Here is a 27425-nt window from a genome sequence, read left to right on the forward strand (position 1 = left end):
ATGTAGTTCCCCTTATTGTAATTGGTTTTCCACCTATAATTCGTTATAGTGTTGGGTTTGTTGTCAGATATTGTGTAAATTTAGTTTTGTTTGGAATATCTTAGTCTCTCCATTTATGGTGATTGAGAGTTTTGCTGGGTATAGCAGCTTTGGCTGGCATCTGTGCTTTCTTAGGTTATGCATAATGTCTGACCAGGTTCTTCTAGCTTTCATAGTCTCTGTTGAGAAATCGGGTGTGATTCTGATTGTTCTGCCTTTATAAGTTACATGGCCTTTTTCCCTTACTGCTTTTAATATTTTTTCTTTACTTTGGGCACTTGGCGTTTTGACTATTATGTGTCAGGAGGAGTTTATTTTCTGATTCAATCTATTTGGAGTTCTGAAGACTTCTTTTATGCTCATGGTCATCTCATTCTTAAGGGTAGGGAAGTTTTCTTCTACGATTTTGTTGAAGATATTTACTGTGCCTCTTAGTTGATATTCTTCACCCTCTTCTATTCCTATTATCCTTAGGTTTGGTCTTCACATTGTGTCCTGGATCTCCTGGACATTTTGGATTAGGAGCTTTTGGGTTTTTGCATCTTCTCTGACTGTTTTGTCTATGTTTTCAATGTTGTCTTCGGCCCCCGAGATTCTCTCTTCCATCTCTTGTAGTCTATTGGAAATGCTTGCATCTGTGACTCCTGATTTCTTTTTTAGGTGTTCTACCTCTAGGGTTATCTTTTTTAGTGTTTTCTTTATTGTGTCAATTTCTGTTTTAAATTCCTTCTTCCATTCCTTCATCTCTTTGGTTCTGTTTTCCTCTAGTTCTTTGAGTTCTTTGAGTATTTTTCTTGTTTTCCCTTTAAAGCTTCTGATTCTTTTTGCTTTTCCTCCTGTTTTTGTTTAAGGATCTCTATTATCTTCTTGAGGTTTGATTTTAAGTCTGCGTCTTCTTTTTCTGGTGTGTTTGGCATTCTGTTGTTTGCTGTGATGGGAGAGCTGGGTACTGGTGTTACCAGGTTGTCTTGGTTTCCCTGGGGTAAGTTCTTTACCTTTCCTCTTGCCATCTTGTTGTCAGTCTTGTGTCCCTGGATCACTCTGCTGGATCACCACTGGCTCACTGCTGGTTCACTGCTGTTCCAGTTCTGTGTCCCTGAATCACTGCTGGCTCGCCGCTGGCTCACTGCTGTTCCGCTGGCTCACTGCTGTTCCTGGTGGCGGGTGGTCAGAGTGCAGTTCCTCACTCCTTGTTATCTGGCTGGGAATAGCTGAGATTATTCTTTAAGGCCATTTTGTAGGCTACTATCTAAAATCCTATATTATTCCTATCTTTTTATTTTTAGACCCCAAACTGCCAACTTTTCTAGAATATCAATTCATGTTGGGTGAATTAGCATGTATTTAGGGAGTATACAACATAATTTCATACTTCTGCTATGCTAGTATGTTTGCTTTTTTTCATTTTTATTGGATATTTCATGTATTTACATTTAAAATGTTATCCCCTTTATTTTTGGTTGCTCCTACTCCTATACCCCTCCCTCTGCTTCTATAAGGGTGATTCTCCTCCCACCCATCCACTTCCACCTCACTACCCTGGCATTGCCCTACACTGGGGAAATCAAGCCTTTATAGGTTCCAGGGCTTTTCTTCCTATGCATGCCAGACAATGCCATTCTCTGCTACATATGCTGGAGCCATGGGTCCCTCCATGTGTTCTTTTTGGTTGGTGTTTTAGTCCCTGGGAGCTCTGGGGTGTGTGTGCGGGGGTTCTGGTTGGTTGACATGGTTGTTCTTCCTATGAGCTTGCAATCCCCTTCAGCTCTTTCACTCCTTTCTCTAACTCCTTCATTGGGGTCCTCATGCTCAGTCCAATGGTTAGCTGCAAGTATCCTTATATGTATCAGTAAGACTCTGGCAGAGCCTTTTAGGAGACATACATATCATGCTCCTGTCCACAAGCACTTCCTGGCATCAGCAATAGTGACTGTGTTTAGTGGCTGCATATGGGATGGATCCCCAGGTGGGGCAGTCTATGAATGGTCTTTCCTTCAGGCTCTGCTCTACTCTTTGTCCTCCCGTGAGTATTTTGTTTCCCCTTTTAAGAAGGATTGAGGTCTCCACATTTTGGTCTTCCTTTTTTATGAGCTTCATATGGTCTGTGTAATCCGAGCTTTTGTGCTAATACACACCTAGCTGATCCCTTTACTCTTACTCTAGTTTTACACAGCCTTCTATTTATCAATTGAAATTGTTCAGTTTTATCAGAGTGCATGCTACATGTAGTGTTGGCCTGACAATTCACAACAAAGGAATCTACATACATTAGTAAGTATATGAGTAGTAGTAGAACTTTCTGACAAAATAAATACAGAACAGTTTATAGATGTGTGACTGAGCTAACATTGTCAAAGTTGAGTATCCCATTTTTCCCCTCTAAGTTTTACTATGTAAAGTCAGCCTATGGTAAAGACAGGGATCTCCAGAGATTTTTTCCATGTTCAAACCAGCAAATGAGGAAGGAATTGGTTGATATTAGTAAATGCCTCAGCTTCTTCCCTGTAAGTGTACACACACACACACACACACACACACACACACACAGGGCTAGTGTAACAGTAAGAACTAACTTCTCCCTTGCAAGAAATTTCACAGTGTAGCTGCAAACATGTTCTGTCACATGAATAATGGTTCTATTCTTAAATGACAGAAGATGAATACCAGAGACATAATTTGTATATGCGTCCATGAGCATAAACTTGCTTGCTCCATATAAACTGAGGTCAGGTCAGTATTCACCTTTATGTTTCTGTTATTGACATTAGTAACAATCTCAATACATTAGCAGATAACAGATGAACAAATTATTATTGGATTATATTTTATAAGTGACATGTGATCAGGTTATTTGAATACTGGGATAGGTCCTAACATTCTACAAGGCCTGGTGCTGTCAGAAGCATTGAGATTGGACAGCTGAAAGAAGAATTATTTTAATGTTGAAACAAAATAAAAATGTTGATTATCCCTAAGTTCATTTCTATGGATACCTATCAATAAATAACCATTCTTGTTTTCGTTAGTAATATGGATATAGAAGTAAGTGGAAATTTGATAAAGCTCAGATAAGTATGTGCTTTTGTCATGCATAGAAAATTCATCATTGTTTCTGACATACTTAATGTTTTACACATTATAATGAGAGTCAACATCCTGCTTTTATAATGTCGTGCAAAACAGAAACAAAAAACTTCATGAATCTTGCAAACCCTTGCTGCAAACTAATGAAATATCAAGGGATGCTCCAGGAGTTCCTCATTAGCTCTAAGTGGTTCCTCAGCAACTAGTCACAGAACAGAAAACACCTAGCTGCAAACCCTACTATTACAACCAAAGCCATCTGTAAATTTTTATTTATTATCTATATCTATCTAGTTATGTATCCATCCATCATGCATTTACTACCTTACTCCAAAATTAATTTTATGACTTACAAACGTACTATACGAATTCATATTATATTAAAATATATAAGTATAGGCAATAGCATCAGGGCAAGGGAAGATTAATCTAATAAGAAATAAGAATAAATAGATCAATCTAGGTGACAGGTAATGAAATGAAAATCCACCATGACATCTCACTTTCTTCCTAGAAATACACTATTAGTTTGGTTATAAATTTTCATATAAGGCAGGTAAAATCATTCCTTGTAGAGGTGTAATTAAATAGCAATCAGGATAATTCTGTGCTTAGGGAAATAAAATTTGTCACAATGACTGTAACTGCTGATGACCAGATAAGGTGACTTAAAGGATGAAATGAAATCATAGACACACACACACACACACACACACACACACACACACACACACACACACCACAGCCATATACACAAGCACTTGAAAAGGAATTACGGCTCTCTTAAACCTAGGATGAAATCAGTGTACCTTCAACCTCATGTATCCAAATCTTTTAGTCAAATACAATGTTTGTCAAGGAGTTATTAATGTTTTCAGTGGATCAGGATTAAGCTAAATAATATTTTACAAGCTTGGCAAACACTATGTTTAATGATGTAGTTATTGGCACTAACAGCATCTTTAACTTGTATCTTGAGTCAGTGAAGGAAATCCTATACATGAGATCTCTTGAACTTAGCTGACAATTTGGGATGGCAGCATGCTATGTTTTAATTGTATCTTTACTATTTTATTACTTTTGACTTCCCTAATGTAGGAAGGCACATACTCTCCCCCTGTTAAAGCCATGATGGTGTGGTGGGGCTTTGGCTTGTTGGGTGGGACACAATGGAGAGTTTAAAGCACATACACCAATTACAATCCCAAACTTTGTCTTCAAATCATTTTTATTATTTCATAAGCTTTGTTCCATATATTCCAGATAGCACAGCAGGCTCTGAGATGGAGAGAGAAACCTGTTCCAGGTAGCAATGTGAACCAAAATGCTTTTCTAAATTGTTCTTCCATAATTTAATCTTCACTGCTACCTGAGTTAATATTTAGAGAATGCCTACAAATAATTTGTCATTTTAAACAACTGCTATTAGGCTAGGCTCTCACACTCCCAAACCATTTTGGTTTAGGGCTGGTTCGTTTTCCTGGAACAACAGAGGTAATTTATTTTATATGTATTTGCTCTGTAAAGAACTAGGCATTCAGGTATGTGGAATTCTGTTTCATATTTAAAAAATATAATCCTCTACCTGAACTGTGTGCTTTCATTAATTTCCCACTAGTGCATATCTGATATCTGATTTCGCTTCTGAAATTGCATGTAGGATGTAGGATGGATAGCAGTTAAGGTTTAGTATTCATCTTATTTTCTTCCCCTTCCTCCCAGCCCCTCTCTTCCCCTTCCTCCCTGTCCTCCTCCTCCCTTTCCTCCCTGTCATATTCCTCCCCTTCCTCCCCTCTCTTCCTCTGTCTCCACCCTATGTGTCCTCCTTTTCTTGCTTAATCTTTGTATTTTGTTTACTATTTCTGTAGTGATTACTCTTTGGTACCACCACCTGGATTTGAATATTTAGTTTTGAAACACATGAAAGTATGTATTGTGAAAGAATTTTGAATATGTAGTGGTTACCAATTATAAAAAGTAAACTTGAAAATGACTGTGAATAATATTATGGGGATTTATCCAATTAACTTAACACCTTAATTGCGAGAACAAATTTCTCAATGGAAGGAATTCTGCTTGAAAGTCACATCCATGCTTGCCTAAGCTTTTAATATACCGTGCTGCTCTTTGGTTTGTGAGACACAAAATCATCCACATAAATACATCCATATAGAACCATATAATAGATTACATATTTCACCACAATCCTAAGATGGTTGTACCCGAGAGTCATGATGGACATGAATTCTCATTTTTACACATGGTTTTTAAGTCAGGATAATGGTAGAGGGCAAGGGGGTTGGAGGCCTGTCATCAGCCTCATCATTTGTGGAGCGGGCACCCTAACAACTACATAACTTACCATGATGAGAGTACCCATACTCACAAGCCAGGCGAGGGCTTTCTGCTATGAATTGTCCACTGAGGGCGTCACTCAGCTAGTCAGAAAATATATCCTGTCCTCATACTGGTCTTGATAGTGGAAGACGGCAACATGCTAGTTTGTTCTTCTCTTTCTTCTCATTTTTTCATTATCATGGCTTAACGCCTCCTTTTCTTTTAATATTGATTTCTCAGTTTGTGTTGCTCATCTTATGCAGGGAGTGATATCTGTGTTTTCATTTTCTTCCATGACTATCCTTGAGTATTGGGAGAAGAATTAGTACATTTAGGGCTGGAAGTGCTTCTTCCTTATAAGGAACAGGGAAAACTTCACTTGGCATTCATGTGCATGAGAGGCACATGAATGTAAGATATATTTTCTCCTGAACATACTAAGTTAATAGTACTAGACAGAAGGAATGCTTATTTATTTGAGAATTTATGAACCACTGTATCTTTTCATTCATTGTTCCCATTTTCCCAAGTGTGGCCATTGGATTCCTACCTATGCTCAGCAGAAGTAATTAACCCTCTAGTTTTTGAGTATTGTTTTCTGCTCCTGAGGCAGCAGAAGATTTACCTCGTATACCCTCAGCCCAGCTCTTAAATTAGCCAGCTCTCCAAGGGTTGCTGGATGCTGGCTCATAAATAAAAAGTCTGTGATATCAGAGTCACCAAAGTGTGTACCACCTCTTCTAACATGTTCATTTCTATGAATATATGTACAACAACCAAACAAACATGAAAACACAACAAACAAGAACTTGCAAGCTGAACGCAAGGTAGGAACAGGGACAGCAGAATTCATGGGCTACTCGTAAGCTCTTAAGGAAAACTGCTAGAGTGAGCTAACACGGTTAATAGCTTGTGTTATTTTATGTTGAGAAACAATTTACATTTTCAGTGACACACTCTCTGGATAATTCCGCGAGTCTCATTCTAAAGTGTGGGAATTACAGTCCTCAGTCTGTGGATGATGACAAGAGCTCCCATGTTATTCTGAAAGACAGCCATATCTGGGCATGAGGAAGCAAGGGCTGGGGTTCCCAACTGCCTCCTTTCTCCTTAGCACTGCTGTGCCCGTGGCCATGCTGCCGGCCTGACATTTAAATGACAAAATAAATTGTACATGGAATAAACATTGAACAAGATATACACTGTCTCTCTCTCTAAATGAGGCAGTGATTAAAACAAAAATGTCAAGCAGCAATTAAATATGAAGCATGATACTAAAAGTAGATTAAAACAAAATAGGCTGAGTAATAAAGGAATTATCAGAACTAAAAACTAATAAAAAAACTATTTTTTAAAGAAAAAAGACTTGCAATGTTTTACTATACAGAAAAGTATTACAAGTGTCTGTAGATGTACCAACTACTTCCAACAATCATAATAATTTATCTTTCCTCATTTTTCTTTCAAACATTTACAAACTTTTATGAGTATACAAATTTAAACCATACATGAGTATCTTATTTAACTATAATATACTTATAACATCATTAATTCTAATTCCACATAACATCACAAAGCTAACACTAATATTATTATAAGACCTTTCTAATCAATATTCATATTTTCTTTAATATCTAAAACTATCTCTTTCATAGGATATTGTTTTACATTTGGGTCTAAATATGATATATGGAAATTCCTTTTATGTAGCTTTTAATAGGTGACATCTCACTCATTTTTTTTTGTCATTTACATGATCACAACATAGGTCAACTCATTACATATTTTACATTATCTATTTATATTTCTGCTTTCTCACGGTAAAGTTTCATCTGTTCCTAACATCCTCACATATGTTTAACACGAAAGTCATCTACCCAGCTTCCAGTCCATCTTTGGGAGAGGAAATCCATCATGGTTTATATAGCTTTTCTCCAACTTGCCTCACAGCAGAAGAGGCAATGTTTCTGCCCTGTTAGTTATGCTCAGGAAGGAGGGAAGAGTTACATCTTTCCACTGAAAGGTTCTCCACCTCCATTTGAACATGAACAAGTTTAAATGAGTGCAAACACTTACTGCCAAAATTTAGACCTCAGCAGAATATAAAGGTAGCAGAAAAGCTTTCTAAATGAGTAAAACTGAGTGTCTCAATAAAGGAATAAAGACAGAACAGAAGCCAAAATCACATCTTTAAATGATGAATGTAAATTAGAGGCGTACACAGTGGTCCAGTGTTCTTACGGCAGGGACAAAAATAATAGTCAAGACAGTGACAGGCGGGGACCATAAGAGTAACCTTGAAATGAAGCAACAGAGCAAAGGAGCCGGGGAAAGAGATTAGGGAGGCAAGTTAAGCACATGTTAAGAAAAGCCAGATTGTGTGGATCTATTACAAGACAGAGTTGAGGTAGAGTCCACCCTGGGCCCTGGAATTTTTCCTCAAGGTAGTGTGGGTTGCTGCTGTCCAGTCAGAATTCAGATGCAGTGAAAGAACAGTAATAGAAAGGAGGTTTGGTCCCGTCTGGACCTGGGCTTTTTTTGGTTGGGAGGCTTTTGATGACTTCTTCTATTTCTTTAGGTGTTATAGGGTTATTTAGATGGTTTACTTGGTCCTGGTTAAACTTTAGGACCTTGTATCTGTCTAGGAATTCGTCCATTTCCTCCAGATTTTCCAATTTTGTGGAGTATAAGTTTTTGTAGTAGGATCTGATGATTTCTTGAATTTCCTTAGTTTCAGTTGTTATGTCCCCACTTTCCTTTCTGATTTTGTTAATTTGGATACTCTCTCTTTGCCCTTTAGTTAGTCTGGCTAGGGGTTTATCAATCTTGTTGATTTTCTCAAAGAACCAACTCTTTGTTTTGTTGATTTTTTCAATGGTTCTTTTTGTTTCTATTTGGTCTATTTCTGCCCTAATTTTGATTATTTCTTGCCGTCTACTCTTTTTGGGTATATCTGCTTCCTTTTGTTCTAGGGCTTTTAGCTGTGCTGTCAGGTTGCTGATGTGAGCTCTCTCCAGTTTCTTTTTGGAAGCACTTAGGGCTATGAGTTTTCCTCTCAATACTGCTTTCATTGCATCCCATAGATTTGGGTATGTTGTGTTATCGTTTTCGTTGAATTCTAGAAAGTCCTTAATTTTTTTCTTTATTTCTTCTTTGACCCTGCTATCCTTTAACAGAGCGTTGTTTAGTTTCCATGTGTATGTGGGCTTTTTGTTGTCTTTGTTGTTGTTAAAGACCAGCCGTAGACCATGGTGATCTGAGAGGATGCATGGGAGTATTTCAATCTTCTTATATCTTTGTTTTGCAAAATAAAGTCGTTTAAAAAAAAAAAAAAGGAGGTTTGGAATTTCTGATAAAAATCTATCTAATTTAATGGGAAAATGACTCAGGAGACTATAGCGCTAAAACTGAATGAGCAGCAACCTTGGATAAGGGGACAATAATCGCCATTTTGCTATACTTGGAAGTGCTCAGATTGAAAGTGCACATACACGAAACACCTTGTTCTAGGGAGTGATAAGAATAGATTCACGCACAGAACACATAGTGGCTTTAAAAATCTATATGTGTGAAAGTAGTAGATATTCTCATGGGCTTTTTTTTCATATTGACAAATGATGTCCACTGATGTTAAGAAGACAGGGGACTGAATGCCACTCTGTGTACATATATGTAGGACCCACACTCTCAGTTGGTCAGTTTTATCCAGACAGTCACAGTATGACTTGCAGCATATATGTACCAAAGCTGCAGGCACTATTTCATATGCATCTCATTAGAATGGATGGAATGTGACAGCAAGGTCTCAGTAAAGGGAGTTCCTAATGGCTGGGAAAAGACGTAATAAGTATTTCAGTTCCCATTCTCATTGGAAAAGAAACAGGCTTTTGGAAACAAAATCCTCTTGGGTATAGAGTTTGAAACACATCCTACATGATGGGAAACGGGATACCAATAAAACGACTCAGTGATATCTGGTAGTGGAAATTACAGCAAAGATACATAAGGTGGAATATGAATATCACACATGAAATCAGATGATTTGTTAGTTCAACACAAATGCTGGAGCCAATGAGCTTGTGTATGCTCAGTTGACTTCCTGATTCTTTAGGTCACCCGGTGTATATTAAGGTATTCATAGCTATGACATGAACACAGTTAGAAGAGACTATAGTTTATATATATTCAGAGTTTTCTATGTGTGTTAGACATGTCTGAAGATAAAATTTGAACCCTTATCAATTGATTTATATTGTTTTATGGCAAAAATTTGGTATAACAACTCTTGATAAAGTTTGCTTTAAGTCTTCCTATAAATACTTTATTGCTGACAAGATTGGAGAGCAAAACTTTATGTTTCTCCCTACCTTTAAGAATTTAATATGGAGTTAGTATACACACATGTTTAAGGCTTAATGTTTCAGAAGGAAGCATGGCCTTCCAATCTAAAGCATGACAGAACAAGTCTTCTGAGTGTGCGTTCTTCTACAGTTTTCTTTAGCTGCATTCCTCCTCTCAGGTCTATTCTAGGCTGTGAGGGGACAGGGAAAGGGGAAAGGTTAGGCTCAACAACTGGGTGCTGTCTCCCTCTGGAGGAGACAAGCTCTTTCCCTTACTATTCCGTTTATACTGACTATTGATTTCCATAAACAGGCTGGCCGGGAATGCTTGGCTATATATATCTCTCGGCCCTTGGTTCGATTCTCTTTCTATTTAAACCTAAAGCTCAGGCCAGTATGCCAAAGATAGACTTGGGGTCACTGGAGAGCTCCATCCACTCTGCACCGCGTGTCCAAATTGATTACATTTCTTCTCTCTGCTTATCAACAGCATTTTCCATTCCTTTAGTTGGCATGTCAGGGTGAATCACAGATACTAGCCTGTCAGGGCTGCCAGACCAGGCATTTGTTCTCAATCTCTGGACATACAAGATGTCTATTAGATGAGGAGCTTGCAATTAATGGCTGTGACTTGAATTCAGGTCCTTTGATCAACCTGTCACGCCGTTACAGTAAAATACAGTGCCTACTTCTCTGTATGAGAAACTGCGCATGATGGCTGGCTAGCCTTCCCTCTGGTCCATCAGAAGTGACAAGAAACACTACACAAACACTGCCTATGTTACATAGTGTGTGCCAAGTCAAGGCCAGTATGAAGTTTTAAATTACAGTGGAAGAAAAGACCCCTCTAATGTACTGTATCTTAATTTCTACACTACCAATTAGGAGATTTTTTTGCCCTAAAGTATAAATGTTTCTCTGCAGTTCTCTACAAATCACCATTAATAAGATGATTGAGCAGAAAAAATTAGTAGGGAGTTCATTTGATTATTTTTTCCTCCTTCAAGGCTGGCTTTAGTAGGGAAATTTATCTACATTTCAATTTTAACACACGCTGAATGACACATGAAGTGAGCCGAACAGAGGACACGCCATTGGCTGTGCCTTAGATTTCTATTTTCTTTCATCAGAATATTCTGCCTCACAAGGTTCATAGCTCAGCGCCTGTTTCCTCATAAGGAGTAGATAAATGAACCCCAACAGTCTAAAGAACTCAAGCTCAGGGCATGCCTCAAAGTAGGCAAAAAAAAAAAAAAAAAGGCAATGATGTGCGAGGTGCAAGGCCAGCCGGAAGGCTGCTTTGCTGTTTTTCTTTCTGTAAAGTTTATCTGCTCTGGTTTATTCCACACAGGAAGAGCCATAGCAAAGCTATTTCACCTCGCTTTGATGGCCAGATTCAATGGCTGCAGGACCAGAGACAGTGAAAAGATATGTGCCCAGAAGCCGAGAGTGGAAGGAGAGAACAACACAGTGCCCGTCACTGCTTGCTCCGTTTTCCGTCTGCTCTGGCCTGTGTACGGTTTGAAGAATAGGCTTCGTATTCAGGCCGCCTCCTGTATGATCCGCATAGCAATGCCAACGGCCCTGGTGGGCGACACATGTTGGATTGATACTTCTAAGAAAGGGCTCGAGTCAGAGCAGAGGGCGGGAGGGGAGGGCGTGCATTCTTCTACAGTTGCCATGAAAAGTCAATTTATTGCCACTGGTTCCTTTGTGAACCAGAGGGACACGGTGACTAAATCCCTCATTTTATGTTAGAGATGAATGCTTAGGCTGAAAAGAGGGCAGCTCGAGAGACAACACATTTATGGAAAAGAAAATATGAGCCGCATTGACCATCAGAGGTCAAGCGGTACAGACTGAGAGACCCCGTGGAAAGCGTTTACAGTTTCATTCTTGTCCGTTAAAACCGCGGCTTTTTCTGAGAGGGAGAATATCAACCTAAAACATGAAGTATTAGGACCGTCAGGGAGAGCAGTTGGTAGGGGTCATCCGCCACCATTACGACAAGGTGCAAATCAGTAGTAGGTTATGTCTGTTTTCGATGACCTATGAAGTTAAAGGAGCAAGAAGAGGCATTCTGAAAGTTCACGAAGACAGGCCATTCAAATTTCTTTTATTGTTAGTAATAAGCACACCATAGAAAAAGCATTACAAGGCACAAAGCATGAAATTCTACATGTGTCTGTTGTGAATTCTGAAAACATTTAGCCAATAAAAAGAAAGACAGGAATGCCAGTGCTCAATATAAAAAGACCTACAGAGAAATATACTCGACAATTACTGGGTCTCTAAAACTGGTGTACCAAGACAGAGGAAGAGAGATTGTATTTAGCTTGAATGCTTAATATTTTGTCTGTTTTTTTTTTTTTTAATTTTTCATAATTCTCACCCAGCAAAAATATTCATAGCTGTTCTTGGTATGTTGGGGCAGTGGACAATGATGACGGGGAAAATAATATATAGACACTTTAAGTATATTTCCTGTGGTCAATTAAACCTTTCCACAAGCTCATGGAGAAAGAACAGGGTTTTAATTGTAAGCAATTGCTTGTGTTAAGAGCAAAGCAAAACAAAACAACACCCTCTGCAAACACAAGGACTGCAGATAGGACTCAGTTGTTGATGCCCCTGCTTTGCAAGCAGTAAGACCCGAATTCAGTCCCTGGAATGTACAGGTATGGTGGCCTGTGCTTAGGAAAGGCACATGATTCCCTGCGGGTTCACTGGTCAACCTGTCTAGCCTACTTAGTGACAGATCCTGTAAATGGTGCCTTCTGAGGAAATATACCACAGGTTGTATTCAAGCCTTTGTATACATACACATGAATGGGCATCCACAGTGGAATATGTGCACATGCATATACAAAAGCACACACACGCATACAACTCCTGAGGCAAAAGGTCATCTTTCCTTATATGCAACCAAGACAATAGTCACGAATTTTATAGTAGTGAAGGGGATGTCATCATTGCACATCATGTGGCTACCCCTAACAACAAAACAGAACACAAACCCTGGCAACACAGACCCCAGTGCATTTATTTAATGGATAAACACCAGACCAGCTTCCCTGTGTGCAGCACTATTCAATGGCCAGGTTGAGCCTTAGGAAACAAAGGTATTACACTATCACAACTGAAGACAAGTAACATGCTTTAGACCTAGATCTCCAAGGCTTTACTCAAAGTTGGCTGGACAGGAATGATGAACTAATGGGTAATGTTCAGGTTTCAATGCAAAACATGTCTATTACATACCTAATTATTACTAAGTTTAAATTTTTCTCAAATATAATAATGCTAGTTTTTGTGAATTTCATGTATGCACAGTATGTTCTGATTCCCTTTATCTCCCTTCCTGCACTTCCAAGCACTTCTTTCTAAGCATAAAAAATCAAACCAAAACAAAATAGAAACCAAGAATTCACATTAATAAAAATGAAAAAGGACCACACCTTTCTCAGAAATGCATCATTATTTTTCATGCATAAGTTACACATACCAATTATTTGAGACTCAAAAAGCAAGATTTAGAGTTTGGACTGAGACAGTCAATGCATCTCCTAAAGGTTCTGATTTAAGGCAGAATAGATGAGGTATATAAATTCCTTAATAGGTTTTTCTCTTCATAGTTAATAAATTGTATATATTGTACACTGTGTAGGGCTCTTTAGTATGTGTGGCAGTATGTCCCTTGTCATGTACACAGAAGCCAGGAGAACACTCTAGGAGCAATCCTCTATCACCGTTCTCCTTATCTTTTAAGACAGAGCACCTCATTTATGAAAGGAACTATTTTTCCAAGGGTGCCTAGTCACCAGCCTCCTGGGATCTGCCTGTCATCTTTGCCTAAAGCTTGGGTTACTGGTGTACATTGTCATTTCTACTTTTAATGGAAGTGCTAATGATTGGAACTTACGTCCCCTCTTGTTAAATATATTTTTATTTTTAATTAGATATTTGTGCCTACATGTGGGTATAGACATGTGAGTCTGATTAATCTTGGATGCCAGAAAATGATATTGGAAACAGTGCAGCTGGCGTCATAGGCAGATGAGAGCTACCAGATGGGGGCGCTGTGGACTAAACTTAGGTTGTCTACAGGTGTAGTCCACCATTAGATAATGGAATATCCATTGAATAAGCTCCCCAAACGCTGAGCACAGGTCTTGCCACTTTCACAAGTGCTCTAGACCACCGAGCCATCTCCCTGGACCCTGGTTATTCTAATTTTAAGTTACACAATGTGTCTACCAGAAAAAAAAGTTATTAGCTGCCCTGGTCCATTATACATAAATGAATCTACCTGGAGAACATATCAAAGTTGAAAAAAAGATTACCGATATTTGTTGTAAATCATTTCCTATAATAGCACAATAAAAAGCACATTAGACAATGTAATTTGGCTTTTTTTTTATTGATTGAAATAAAAGATATTATCTGAAATGCTACAATAACCACTTCAAGTCTTCAGAAGGCTGAAATATCAGCATCTACTGAAACAGTATATGGACAGAACAGGAGATTAAGAGAGAAAACTTAATGCAAAGTGAGGCACAGATAAGAATTTTATATCACCTTTTATAAGATTCTTATTTTTATATTAGTGCTACATAATTAATATAGTATTTCTAAATACATTAAAAAAAAAACACAGCAGAGAAACAAACTCAGTACCTCATTATTCAGACCAATAGATATTAGAACAAAAAAAGGCCACCAAATATCTATCTCAAAAAATATTTTTACTACAGCCGAAATAATCATGCCTAATGAATAATTCAAATGTAAAATAAAAAAATCGAATACTTTGCCAGTAAAGTAATATTTAAAAATTATCATGTGTTACACTTCATTTGCAAATCCTAATTTCTTGGATGGCTTTGAAATAGACGTTGCTAATATTTTAAGCACATCCTCCCTTCTACTTTATAAGCAACTTATATGTTTGCATATTGCAAGGCTGAATTTCAGCCTGATGTTTTGGCTAGACAGCAGTGTTCTGCAAAGCTTACACATGATCAACCCAGTGAGAGGATCAGCGTCAACACATCGGTGTGAGATGGGCTGAGTTTAGGTCTCTTCAGTTTGGCAGATCCACGTTCTGAAGGATGAGAGCCACTCGGCTTGGAATGTACACCTGTTAACACAATCACAGCGGGATAATTAAAAGAAATGTTGGACACGCTGCCATAACATCAAAGTGACAGATATACCATCCAGTCTCTAAAATGACTAGGGCCACGGTGACTCATCTAATTCTACCAGCCATCAAAAGGCTCAAGTTCATAGTTGCGAGTTTTGGCAGCAAAAGCTATTACAACAGAAACCACTAGAGGGCTCCAAACCATTTACAAAAGATGCAGTTCCTTACAGGAAGGCGGTAAATGGCTTTTGTAAACTACAATTCACTAAGGGTACACAATGGATGTGTGCGGTTCACATGGTTGTTGTGATTGGAAGGATAAATACAACAATTAGACACTCAATAGAGTTAACCCAATTAAAGAAAGAAAAGAAAAGCAGACTAAGAAAGTAACAAAGAAAAAGACCCTTTCTCTGAGACAAGACAGGCCCCTTCCCGTCCCTATCTGAGATCTGCCCTATGGTCCCAACCCCAGCCTCTTGCTACTGGAGTCTATGCTCCTCTGATTCTCGTCTGGAAGCCATTTTATGCTCTAAACTCTTCCCTGGTTCCCTGGTTCCTATAGCTACAGGCCTTAGTCATCTCTAGCCCATGGCCAGGTTTTCCCAGGACAATCCACATACTGAATGCTCTCCTTCCATTTAAATCACAGCAGCCATTTGGCTCCTTGGGATCCTTTCACACGTTTGTGTATTTCGTTTCCTTCCTTCCTTCCTTCCTTCCTTCCTTCCTTCCTTCCTTCCTTCCTTCCTTCCTTCCTTCCTTCCTTCCTTCATTATTTCTTTTGTTTCATTTTCTTCCCTGATATCTATCCTCTTACTTGACTTTAAGGAAGCAGGGGTTAAATATCTCTTGATTTTTCACAGTTATCGGGTGCTATTAGGAAAGTTGGGCCCAAATAATGGCTGAATTAAAAAAAAAATAATTGTAACTAGTGGAGGAACACACTTCCAAAAAGCTCTCTAACTACTCATAAGATAATCTTTATAAAATTTATAACTAATGAACTGTGTGACCTGATTTCCTCTATAACACACATAAAAATAGCAATGTAAATAATAAAATATTTATTATCATTATTAATAATAAAATACTAATATCATAATGTCATTATGAGACCTCTTTCCATTTCTTCATTAATATTTTACCATATTCAGTTATTATTTTACCTCTACACAAACAGTTGACAGATTAAAAATGTCTCATAGTTTACAGCCAAATTAAAAACTATGAGAAACATTGGTTTATGAAGAAAAAAATCTCATTTGCACCTTAGCTTTGCAAATGACCTCACTATATTCTGTTCACAATGTCTACAGTAAAGAATTCCGACAGAAGCCAGATAGACCAATGGAACTGGTGTGTCCATGTTAAAAGATGCTGTTTAAATAAAATTATACTATGAATGCAATGAGTAGAGGCAATCTTTCATCTTTCCTTAAATGTTACAGTCATTTGGAAAATAATATCCATCTGATAAAAGTGTAACAGATGCCAGTAGTAATGACTTAGTCCAGTGTCACGATCTGATTTGCAATCAAGTATTCTGAAAAAGACAAATATCACACCTCTCGTTATTACAGGTAGAAAAATCAAATATTTCAATGCCAAAATTTACACATTGAATTAATGTCTATTAACTTTTAAACCAATTTAGATTTTAACTGCTTCTGTAATTCACTTCAGAATTTCATCTGAGGTATTCTTCTTGGCTAAGGCACAGATTAAAGTAAGATGTAGAAAATTCTTCCAACAAAGGGAAGTGTTTCATATATAAGGTAAAAGTACTCCGTGGATTCTGAAAAGACCCAATCCAATTAAACTTCTGCAATGAAGCCACAGACAAGAGAAACCTATCAAAGCAAAGGAGAAGAAACAAAGGGACCAACAGTCAGGCAAGTTCATTTCCTACTCTAAGCATCCTTGGTACAAATTTAAAGTAATCTGTGCCTCTGAGGGGTGAGCCTTTAAGGGCCTGCTGTCTGTGTGTGAGGACCTCGGTCACTGAGGTTGACTGCCACCATCTTATGTAGAAAAGCAATCTAGATGTCAACCTAGCACCAGAAAGCAGAGTGTTTCCATTCCTCCCCATTAAAATCATCCTGAGAAGAAGGTGTACCATAATACAGGCTACAGGGACCTGGCAATTCTGTCTGGAGAAGTTGCAATGAGACACATTTATCAGGCTGCCAACAAGTAATGATCAGTTCTTCTCAGTGTGCACAATGGTACATCAGAGGAGCCCCACTCCATCTGTTTGGATTCTAGGCAAATATGGTAGCTACTGTTTGATTCATTGGTTCATAGTGATTTATCAATGAAATGTAAATGATAACTTTCATTTTTAAGGAGGCTTCTTTGGATCCTTTGATACTTTAGCTAGTTCAAATTTGAGAACTGAAAACTAGAGCCTATAAGAACTCCAAGATTGCACTATATGCATTGGCTTTTCCACTCTGGGCATTAAATGATTAAAAATGTTTTGAGAATTCTCTCTAAGTGATGCTGAAGATTGTGTGTAAGGAAGTTAATGGTTTCCATTCCAGACACACTTAAGGACAGCACTATTACCTGTTCCAAACTTTTCTGTTGGTAACTATGTCATATTTTAACAGGAATATTATATTATTACACTTCTTGTTGCACTGTTAATTAGCAAAATGTGTTTATATTGCTCTGTGTTAAATATTGTCCTGTTATAAACAGCATAAAAATTCTATACATTTTTCCCCACTATGGCTATTACTTTGTCTTTTAAATATTTTTTTAACTGGGTTTCTTTGTTTGTTTCTTAGTCATTTAAAAATGACTGCCAATTAGACTAGAGGCTGAAGATAAGGCTGAGCCTTATGATGAGATCATTAGAACTAGGAACAATCCGGGGAGTGTTGCTAACCTCTTGCATAAGTCCTGGCTCTGTAACTCCCTTCTCATGATTTAAATGCCCAAATGTCTTTGATGTGTATGGTGAGGGGAGAGACACAGACAGCAGTAGATTTACACATAAATGTTTAAGTATATTTAAATATACCTTACATCTTGGTGTACATACACAGAAAAGATTTAAGATCTATGCTATAGACCATATGTGCTGTAAAACATATCTGATTAGACTTCCAGCTTTATACATGTTACAGTGAAGAATGAAACAAACAAAAAAAAAAAGAGCAAATGAGACAATGCAATGCATGTCTATGAACTTCACTGGCTAGCCGCAGTCAAAGTAAGTGGCATTCAAAGCATCTACTAAGTGTCAAATACATGCAACTCTACAGGATTTCATGGCTAGCTCAAAAAGTCTTAATTACTGCAGTAACCCCTCCTTCCTCTCACGTGACCACACAGTGGCCCTTTATGTCAGCATGGCTGTGTTCTTTTCTTCAGCATCACCAATGAGTTCCGAGATTACTGACAGAAGATTGGAAAACAAGGTGTCTAAAAGTTGCAAGGACAACATTTTAAAATAAAAGGACATAATGCTACACAGGACATTTTGAAAATATAAATTTGTGACAGGCCATTCAGGTACAATAATGGTAGGATGAAAATACTCTTCACTGAAATATAGGCCAGCCCTCTTAGTTAATATATTTCTTTTAAAAAGTGACTGTTCCTTGTCCCCTTGTCCTCTTGCTCTCCTCCGCACCTCTCCCCATCCTCTTCTCCGCTCTCTCTCTCCATGTGCTCATGGTCAGCCTCTACTTCTCTACTCCTCTTCTTCTCCTCATCTCTCTCTCTGCCTCTGCCGCCCTCTTAATTCCCCTCCCCATGCCCTGAATAGACTTTATTCTGTAATAATAATAAAAAACCAAAACAAAACAAAAACAAAATAGAAGAAGTGACTGTTAAGGTAATTTTAGTTTTCATTTATATGTGTTAGTTTACAAAGCATTTTCTATGAAGAAAATGTAAATAGCTCTCATACTGTATTAATAGCTAGGAGAAAAGTAACACATAAGTGTTCTAATTAACCCATATTTATCACTAAATTCTAATTTTTATATAATTCTATACAGAATTCTACATAGGACACATTAATTTAGAAATCTTAAGGAAACAAAGTTTTAAGAATTAGGTGCCTTTGTTTTCTGAAATAAGTCAATCTTTCCATAGGTCATGCCAAAGACTTGCTCCAGCTGTACTATATTGTATCTTCAATATCTACAGAAGAGTGACAATAGAAAAATGCAGCTATGCCAGACCCTTCATTTAAGCCAAACATTTATGAACTGCCAGACGTAAAATAGGTGCAAACAACCTCCTTGTTAGGAAGGAGCCAAGCCACCACCTTAGGCGCATCCTCACCATGCCATCCTCTCTGTGGCTGTAAAGAAGCCGAGTCCCTGTGTTTTCCTTTACGCTGTGCAATTCAAACTTAAAGGGGATCTGGTCCCCCAACACAGGCCGGTTGTTCACACACACATTAACATACCAGTTCCCATGCCAGAAACTAGAATATAGAGAAACAATTATGCTAAATAGTCGCTAAAAAAATATGGAGCTTCTCCCCAACCATCAGCACAGCAGGCTAGAGGGGTTCGGCCCTATGACTTCAGCATCTATTCAGTGCCTTGACTCTCCAAAGGCTTTCAGCAGTGGTGTGAATCCAGTTACCTCTGCTTTCCTGGTTTTCAGTGAGGAATCGCAGGCAGAGCCTGGGCAGTACCTGCTGATGCTGCAGGATGCAGGTGTATTTTAAGATGCCTCTGAGCTCTGTTTGTCGCTGTCTTTGAAAGCAGATTTGACACCTACTCAGCAGATCCCGTGGATTACTGAGCTTGCACATTAAGCTTCAGCAAATGCTGTGAACAGGTTATGATGGGCAGAAATTTCATGGGATGAGGGAAACTTATAGTTACTTTTCCTTTCATTATTCTGGGACTGCTGTACACAGAGCTAATCTTATTGGTATGAGCCGTAGTGCACTGAGGGTCACTTTCAAGCACTTAATTGGATTCCAGCACTCACAAATCATGTTAGGAAGGGCTTCCAACTCTAATAAGGCATTCCTGTAACAGATGCTTTTGTTTATGTAATTTCCTGTCCCCTGCCCTTTGCCCTCATTGCTTAACTGATAATTGGCAAGTGGAACTTGTTTTCGAGTGTGTGTGTATGTGTGTGTGTGTGTGTGTGTGTGTGTGTATGTGTGTGTGTAGTGTAGTGTATGTGTGTATACACACATGCACATATATGTATGTATCAATGTGTGTATATACATATATATTATTATATATATAACTGGCTCATTTGGGCTTCATCCAGTGATCACTATATGTGGAATCTGATCCTATAGACAGATACTTACTCAAGCATTTCTGGTCTCAGAGAACCAGGTTCTGCTGTGAGAAAGGCAGGCTCTCCATCCCTTCCTGACTGAGGCAGATCAAGGTTGTATTGTACATGGTCCTTGGGACCTTTGGCATTTCTTCTGCACTTGTGGTTGTATTACTGAAATGTAGCAGGAAAGGAGAGTCTCCATTCCCCTACTAACTCAGCTGTGCCATGTCTGCATGATCACCTCAAAGAGTATCTGGAAAAGAACCCAGTTGCCACCAACACTGGCTTCTTGACTGGTTTTTAATTATGTCAGAATATTTTTTCTTGACAGCATGCCAAAGTGTTTTGTACCTACACCACAAACTGTGAGTGCTGAGCAATGAAAATAATTTCTTCCAACTTGGGAGAAGGCATTTGGAATTACTCATTCTCAAGGCACTTCCTGTCTTGATATGTTCAAGATATTAAAATGACATATGGTGTCAATGCCTGGCCATGAGGACTTAAAGATGTGGGGGATGACCTTTGGCAGATGTTGAAAAGCCCAGCCAGGTTAATGAGTTTGTGTTTCCCATGAATCTCTTCCCACGACTGTTTGCCTTCATTTACAAACAAAGAAAACAGCTGTGGACATGGTGAATCATTCAAGGCCTGCAAGTGGCAGCCAGAATAGTGGATTGCAGGTCTCTTCCATGGTATTTTTTTCTTCATCATTCAGCATCGCAACAGAGCCCTTCCCTAGCAAAATTCTCTTCAGGAATGGGAACATTTGATAAGTCTACCTATAAAAGAAGTTGGCCGAATCTTTCAAACTCCTGTCAAACTCCGGTCGATAAAGTTCGATTTTACTGCGACAGGCTGCCGCTTCTCCGGTTCCTCCCCGTGAGCTGAATCATCTCTCCAACCCCCGAAGGAGTCTTTTAGGTTTTTTGATTATTCCACATCTTTTAGGTAATTTCCTCACACGCTTATGGAACGGTTTTTATCAATCTTATTGCTCATGTCAAAATTGAATGTGCTGACAGGTTACAGTAGTAATTCTTCAAAGGTGCAATCTGAGGGTACCTGTGAGCCCTCTCTCTTGACTACATACAGACACAGTCCCTCTGTTCCCCACCTAAACCTACATCAGGGCTATTAACGCACTCCCATGCACACACAAGGAACAACATCTGGATCGGCTGGCCAGTGTGCTTACGTCACTCCCCAGGTCTCAGCACTGTGGTCTTTACATGTATTTTCTGGCTGCTCTGCTCTGCCCCTGATAAAGTGCTTTACTAAAGGGAGGGCTGTGCAACTTCAAGTGGGAGGAGAGCATTTGAATCAGGAACCCAGGGCTGCAAACAGATTTCAAGTCTTAGCTTATAAACTTTGGGAAAAGTGGATAATTTATAAAAGTCTGCCTACTTGCTATGGTGTATCTACATGTTGGTTAGCTATTTCCTGATGGAAGGGGTGTAAGAGAATACCTCTGGTAGTGAAAGAGAAAAATGGAGGTCTGAGACAGAGAGAGAAAGAGAGAGAGAGAGAGAGAGAGAGAGAGAGAGAGAGAGAGAGAGAGAGAGAGAGAGAGAGGGAGGGAGGGAGGGAGGGAGGGAGGGAGGGAGGGAGGGAGGGAGGGAGGGAGGAAGAGAGTAAGGGGGGATGGAAAGGCAGGCACATGATCAGCCAGGATAAGCAAAAAGAAAGAGAATATGATTTATATGTAACCTAAGTCTACCATCTGGCCATAAATGAAATGCAAAACCTCCCCCAGTCTAACATGTTGCTAAACTCTACATATTCTAGGAAAGGAAACTTAGTATTTGAAGGCAGCATCTTATCATGGACACTGCAGTGTTAACAAAACTCATATGATGATGAAAAGCTTTCCTCAGGTGCATGAATAATTGAGAGAGTTTATAACTACAAAGAATCCGGCTCTCGATTTACTAGTTGACAGAAAAGATATAAATCATGTACTTCTTCAAGATGTTTTAAATTAAACTTCATTACATAGGCAATAATGCACAAATCCAGTTAATGAACTATACTGCAAAGAAAGCAATAATTAAATTGTTACATAAAGAATACACAAGGTTGTAATAAAAAACATAAAGCAAACCTGTCCCCTCAAGCCCAGAGAAATAACTTTAAATTCTAAAAATATTTCTTCCATATACCCAAATATCCTTCAGTCTGATTATTCCTAAGACCTTGTGTCTCTCACCATATTTTCCTGTTTTATTTTTTTCACTCCTGTCCCATTGCTATTTAAAGAGTCATGTCTCTGAACAAAACTGTAACTACAAAATTAAAGAATTACGTTAATCTGGAACAAAAATCATCTAACGGGAGTTTTACTTACCAAAAGAGAATAGGGGCGCCCATTATGTTCAAAAGCCTCAGCAAAGTAATCAGTATTGTGGTCCAGTCTCTGATGGCCTCCGTATTCTGCTGCGTCTGAATCTAGTACAATTTTGAATGTGTAGCCGTTAAGGAATTCACAACTGTACCAATGTGGAAGGAGACATCATGAATGCAACCTAAACAATGTTAAATTATGATTTGTGCTATGAACTTGCTTCTTTTCAAACACTGAGGAGATTCACCTGTTGAAAGAGTTTCAAGACCTCCCACCTCCCGCAAGGTTTCCTGTGCCCCATGGAGTCCACTGAGTCTGGCACTGCTGCCCCTACTGCTGGGAAGCTCCTTCCCTCTGGAAACAACCAATCCTCTGTCTCACATTTTGCTCCTCACTGAAGAGAAATGGGGCTCACTGGTAATATTTCTACCTAAAAAGACCCACAAGGAATAAGCTTAATATATAGTTGTGATACATAATCACTTTGTTAGTAACACCTGTTTTTAAAATGGATGAAATATATTATAAAAGACACATTCACATGCACACACTGATCCTCATTTGGAAGAACTTTTTATTCCTTCCTTAGTTTTGAATTTATTACTTTGTTTTTTAGAACCTGCATATCAGAGGGACAATGACAAACAAAATATGGCTGGAAGACTTCCCAGTGTAGCCTTACCCCCCAACTTTCTGGTTCCAGACAACACAAGCAGGCAAAGCCACGGTCACTGCCACAGGTGGATTTGGGTGGCAATCCTGGAATCTGCTATAACTTAATCGCCATTTCCCTCTTTGTATTACTGAACATTAAATAGGTTCTCCAACATATTGTTCCAGTGTCCTCTCAGACTAACATGTATTATTTCACACTGAGTTATCAGCATGATTACACTCACAGAAGACAACTCAAGGCTATTTTATTAACAGAAAATATCCAGAAATAGCACTTGGCATTAAAATCCACAAGTAAATATTTACCAGTACTTAGAGAGTTTGTTTTCTCTCTAGCCTTATACTGGATACAGACAGTACTAAAGGAGTTTGAGTTTTCTTTTCCTGGTACATAAATATTCAGTGACAAGAGTGCTTGTGCATTTTCCATACTGTAAAAAGATCCTGATAATCATGAGCAATAATCAATGGCCCGTCATTTTTATCCTTTAGAAACCATGGTCTGGGTCAGAGGTATAGATGGACAAACCACAGGAGACGTGCTGTAGGTATGACTCTGTCTAGGTCGGTCCAGCTCAGCTTAGATTCCCCCTGATGTGGATGATCAGGGTGCCTGTACTCAAAGGAGTTGGGGTGGTGAGGATTCAAATGCTGTTTTCCAGGCTTTACTAGAGGACTCTAAAGTTCAGGCAGATGAAAGGACTCAAGCCTACTAGTAAGTTTTACAGGAAAGTCTCATTGCTGAACGTGACTGTGGACATTAAATCAGGGAGGCATCAAGGGATGGCCAAAGTCAAGTCTAGTTCTGTTCTTCATTCTAGAACACCCAATACATGGATCAATGTCTTAAAAAAGCCAAAAATTTGAGACAAATAATCCAGAGTATATTTTTCATAACTACTGAATTAAACTACTAACAAGTTGCTGGTTAGTAACAGGAAGTTAGGTAAAGGCTACAAAAGGCAAGCGCCTCTCCAACATCAATAGCTCTCAACTCATGAAACTTCTGCATCTTTTCTTACAAAGGTTCCCACTATGGCTCCAAATGGTAGCTGTGCTAGAAGAGCTTCCCCCGTGTGGACGGATAAGTTATTTTAAGCCACAGAGCATCCATATGCATTAGTCACTGTCTGAGCACAGAATTTCTGTTTTCAGTTGTTGCAATGCTAATCTGCTGAAAAATTCAACAGTATACCTTTTGCTTTGTATTTTCACAATCAGTGATACAAGAAAAAAAAAACAGGTATTTTTCTTTTTGACACTGAAAGGGATTAGCACATTACAAATACGCATAGTCCACTTTCCGTGTGTGAAATTTGAGCCATAGTGAAAAACGCTTGTAAAAATACAGAGAAGTTTCTAAATATCAGGTCGTCCCACCCTTTTCTGTTCTGTTATTTTTAAGGAAAAACTTCTGCATCCACTTTGGGACCTTCCCAGCTTTGTGTCTTTACCTCTTGGGGAACACAATAGCTTCCTGAAGGAACTATAACACTTAGATTCAGAAGTTTCCAAAGTGGAATACTAAAGGTAATGGCGAGGAAGTCATTTTCTAGTTGTTATTTGCTATGGTATATTTTTAATCATCAGGTGGGCTCCCTGTACAAAGCTTTGCTGACAATTTGGCTCAAGACCTTAAGGGAAGCTTAGCAGAGCAGTTGACTTCATTTGCTTATTTTAAATATTCTCTCATTCAGGAAATCCCTTAATCTCTCTTAAAATCTTGTTTGAAATATATTAGAAGTATATTTTGAAAATTACAACTCAGATAATTCTAACTTGTTTTAAACAACTGTTTATATGTGCTTTCAAGTTACAGGAATATAGACCTAATTTGTCAGGACATATCCCAAGGCTCTAATTGTCCATAACTGCCACCTAACACCTAGAAGATCTGTCTTCTAAGTTGTTCTAAATAAACCATTTACACCACAATGCAAGAGAATCCCAATTTACTATTATGTGTTACTGCAGATAGTAAGCTTTTACATTAGAGAAACAGGGAGTAAATTATTTTTACTATCTCATTCAGTAGCTGTTTATGTAAAATCTTCAAGATAGCGTGAAAGATACACCAATCACTGAATGGTTTTAGTTTACACATAATTCACACCCTGTAGTGGAGACTAATCCTGCATGTGCATATCTGTGACTAGAGAAAAAAGACATGCAATGGAGACATTCGGGGAGAAAGAGAGAAGGAAGGACCACCAGTCTGTACATGAGGAGAAATAAGACTGGAGTAAGGTGTTACTAGGTAATTTGTTATTAAGTCTGATAGTGATGAACACTGTAACACAAATATGGTTTGACTGTCAAGGAATTCAATCTAGGGGTCAGGACTCAAGTATAAAGGTCAGCCAAAATGAAAAAAAAAAAAAACCCAAAACACAAGTCTGTGAAAATAGTAAGGAGGTTAATAGGGTCCAAGGAGAAGATGGCTGGTGGAGAATTTGTGAAAAGCAAGTGGAAGGAGAGAGCAATCCTGCCCTGCAACAGACAATGCAGTGAGTGGTAGGGCTGGGTGTCACCAGAATCAAAGTTGGCTCTGATGACCCCATTCGCTGCAGCTGCTTGTCCAGTTTATGGGAGAGTCCAGCAAAATGCTGAAGAATGCTGGTTCTTGCTCATTTCTAAAGCTGAGGTTCCAAGTACAAACAAGCCACAGTAAGTACAGGAAGGAAACAGGAAAGATCCTAAGTGGTGGCCCTTGAAGTCAGTACACTTAAACATAAAAGATAGGTGCTCTCAAAACCAGGAACAATTTCCAGAGTTAGATTAGATCCCTTCTCATTCATGTAACCCATCACTTGTGAACCTTCCCCCCCTTGCTTAATTTTAGAAAATGCAATAAGAAGAGAATAATAGAAATTTAAATAGAGATTTCTCTTTTTCATGAAAAAGGGAAATGGAATAGGTTCCTACCAATTTGGATAGCATTTTAAAATATTATGACTTCTTATTTTAAATTCAAGAGCTTCCTAAGTATTTGATATATCTATCAACAGGTTGAAGTAGATAAGAAGTTTTAAGCATTATTTTATAATCTATGTCCTTAAATTTAAACCAAGGAAGAGCCCATTCTGAAAGAGGCCTATACTAATAAGATTAAGGAACAGTGAAGGCATGGAGACTCTCAAATTGAATGGCTCTTCAAACACTTCAAAAGCTGCTGTGTTTGCTCAGGCACTTGATAAAGTGTCTGTTCAAAGTATGAGCATTTTGATGTAAGAAGAGCTATCATTTATATCACTGAGTGCCAAACTCACTTCACTCCCATTGATAAAGCTGAGGAAATTTATTTGTAAGGTACAGCCCCTGTGATTTCCAACTGAATGACAGAAAGGGGTGGGGGTAGGGTGTCTGCCAATGATCAACTGACTGTAAAGATGGCAGGGCCAGTAACAGTATATACCTTCAACTGTAAGAAATCTCACCAATTTAAGACAAAAATTTTATATATCTCTAGTAAAGAGAAACACATTAATGTGCTTTTCCTTGTAAGACATTCCAAATGAAGACATAATAACATGTGAAAACACATATTAGGACATTAATTTAAAATCATTTGTCTCACATCTAATTCTTTAATGAGCACACTCATTTGATGACCATTATCATCGCTCAAGTGAGCTGAATGATGTCAGGAAAGGGACTGTATACCCAAGAGAGAAAAACAGTGTCAAGACTCTAAGATCTACTCTAATTGAAGGAACCCTGAGTAACAGAATGTCTGTTTGGTAGAAAATAAATAGTTGTTGGGAGGCAAGGAAGGTTTTAGGATTTCAATAGTCTGAAGACAACTACCCAGTGTTTCCATAGTTTTCAGATACACTCTCCTGCTTTACATTTCTCAAATTCAGTATTATTGGCTGACACACACAACTCAGAAAATCCAACGTAATAGGTATATAACATCTGAACTACATCTGTCCTTCCATTTTATAATGTTAGGTTACAATTTGTATGAAATAAAATGTATACACAATGTATTAAAACTTTGGAGAAAGGACAAAGTTACTTGATGTGTTTGGTCAACTTTATTAAGCAGAGACAGTAAAGGTTTATGACGTGTTATTGGTATGCGTCACACATGTGTCTGTCTGGGGTCGTGATACATTTAGGTATTTCTATCTTTTTAAATATTAATTCTTGCATCAGTTTCTTGATATTTTAATTA

The 27425-nt window shown here is 38.4% G+C and overlaps 1 protein-coding gene across 1 annotated transcript in view; it reads right to left on the bottom strand.

Annotated features, from left to right (window-relative positions):
- Positions 1 to 14201: 14201 nt before the first annotated feature.
- GBE1 (1,4-alpha-glucan branching enzyme 1) overlaps positions 14202 to 27425 on the bottom strand; it is a 234156-nt gene continuing 220932 nt past the window's right edge. Inside the window, exons 15-16 of the mRNA XM_080918799.1 lie at positions 22574 to 22689; positions 14202 to 14943 (exon numbers count right to left, since the gene is read on the bottom strand). Coding sequence (XP_080774925.1) covers positions 14887 to 14943; positions 22574 to 22689 — 173 coding nt within the window. The 3' untranslated portion in view covers positions 14202 to 14886. The remainder of the gene's footprint in view (positions 14944 to 22573; positions 22690 to 27425) is intronic.

The sequence above is a fragment of the Micromys minutus genome, assembly GCF_963924665.1.
Source record: "Micromys minutus genome assembly, chromosome: 7".
Classification (NCBI taxonomy): Eukaryota; Metazoa; Chordata; class Mammalia; order Rodentia; family Muridae; genus Micromys; species Micromys minutus.